At 35.5% G+C, this 1,603-nt stretch overlaps 1 protein-coding gene across 1 annotated transcript; it reads right to left on the bottom strand.

The window, feature by feature from the left end:
* LOC133335048 (protein twisted gastrulation-like) lies at positions 1–687 on the bottom strand. The gene has a single exon (XM_061543350.1). The coding sequence runs from the start codon at positions 685–687 to the stop codon at positions 1–3; it is 687 nt and encodes a 228-aa protein (XP_061399334.1).
* Between the last annotated feature and the right edge of the window lie 916 nt (positions 688–1,603).

Here is a 1,603-nt window from a genome sequence, read left to right as displayed (position 1 = left end):
CTAAATATTATTATCGACTAAATTACCGTCGTAATCTCCAAAATCATATTCTTCAAAGTCATCATCATCAAATTCATCACCTTTTTCGGGACAATGTCGGCATCGGCTTTCGTTTACACCATAATTTATGCACGTCGAACCCACGCATTCACAACAGCCATCATGAAACCATCTATAACTGCTAGCACCGGTACTCCGGCATGTTTGGCGACATTTATTCCATGACACACAATTGTCTAAGTAGACAACGGTGCAGTTTACATGTGAGCCCTGGTGTTGCTGCGAAGGCTTCTTCTTCTTCCGATTTGTCTGGGTATTTTCAAAATCAACTTCAAATGTGAATATATTCCAGTTGTACTCCAATTCATCTGTCGGGGATGATACTAGTACATCGAATAGCTCCGGCACCCCTTCAAAATCTTCAACGTGTGATTTTTGGGACAATGAGACTTTGGTGTTATTTGGACAGAGGCCGACACATCCACAGCATTCTTCGAAGTATTTTTTGCCCATGCACATAACACATGTTCGATAACAGGCTGTATCCTTTACATCGCACTTACAACTTTGTGTTAAAATACATTTGGAGACGACTGATCCGCAGATGTCTTCGTTACAGTTTTCCGCACTGATGCACAGGGAAATTTGCAAAATAGTTACCAACAAAACCCAAGGAATTACCAACATTTTATTGAGACTCGTATTTTCCAATGCACCACTGTTCGCTGCAATCCGTTCGTAACTGAGGGCTTATGCGACAATTGTACATCTTTTATAGTGACATATTATTTCTTTAGTTACCTAGATTAAAATGCATTACTTGTACCTACTAAAAATATAGAAAACATTGTTCTAATTATATTTTCTTGGGATTTTTTTATTATTAGACTGAATGGTTTACTAGTTTTAGGTAGTCGGGACTGTTATTAGTGATGATAGTCATATAACAAGGACACAACGCATATTTTATATTGCCAAAAACAGGTACGCGGTTTCCAAAGATTAAATTTTAGAACTACCTAAATTAACCTTTCCTAAAATTTACTGCATCATATATTTCTTTAAATCCAGATACATATTTCTACATAATATCTCGACTTGATCGAAATCCTAAATCTAAACAGAGATGCTTTCAAATACAACTCTACTTTTGCCATAAAAATACATCACTACTCCTAACTCAGCTAATCAGCTGATTCATATATCCTTATGACTTTATGGGTATGTCCATGATGCCAAAATAAGGTGATGTATCAAAACATTTGTTTTTGTCTCGACCATCTGTCAAATTTTTCCATATAATATTTCACACGGTTGGCAACATTGCACATCGAATTCAAGTAGAAATTACGCACTTTGACAGTTAATCAAGACATCAGCTGAGCTAAATGGACTAACTATTTACTGTGCCATGAACATAAACATACTATAAGGTTTATCAATCAGCTGATCGAACCAAACCTATGAAATCAATGTATTCGACCAAATGAAGAGCAATTCCTATTACAATTTTAAAAATATTAATTGATGGAAAAAATGGCACAGAAATTATAAAAGCAGTGAAATGTGCATGTATACGTAAACAAATAACAGCTGAACATTA

Source organism: Musca vetustissima, unplaced genomic scaffold (genome assembly GCF_032173495.1).
Source record: "Musca vetustissima isolate MV318-11 ecotype Yass unplaced genomic scaffold, APGP_CSIRO_Mvet_v1 utg14962, whole genome shotgun sequence".
In the NCBI taxonomy this organism is placed as follows: Eukaryota; Metazoa; Arthropoda; class Insecta; order Diptera; family Muscidae; genus Musca; species Musca vetustissima.
The sequence above is the reverse complement of the archived record's forward strand: the minus strand, read 5'-3'. Positions and strand labels throughout refer to the sequence as shown.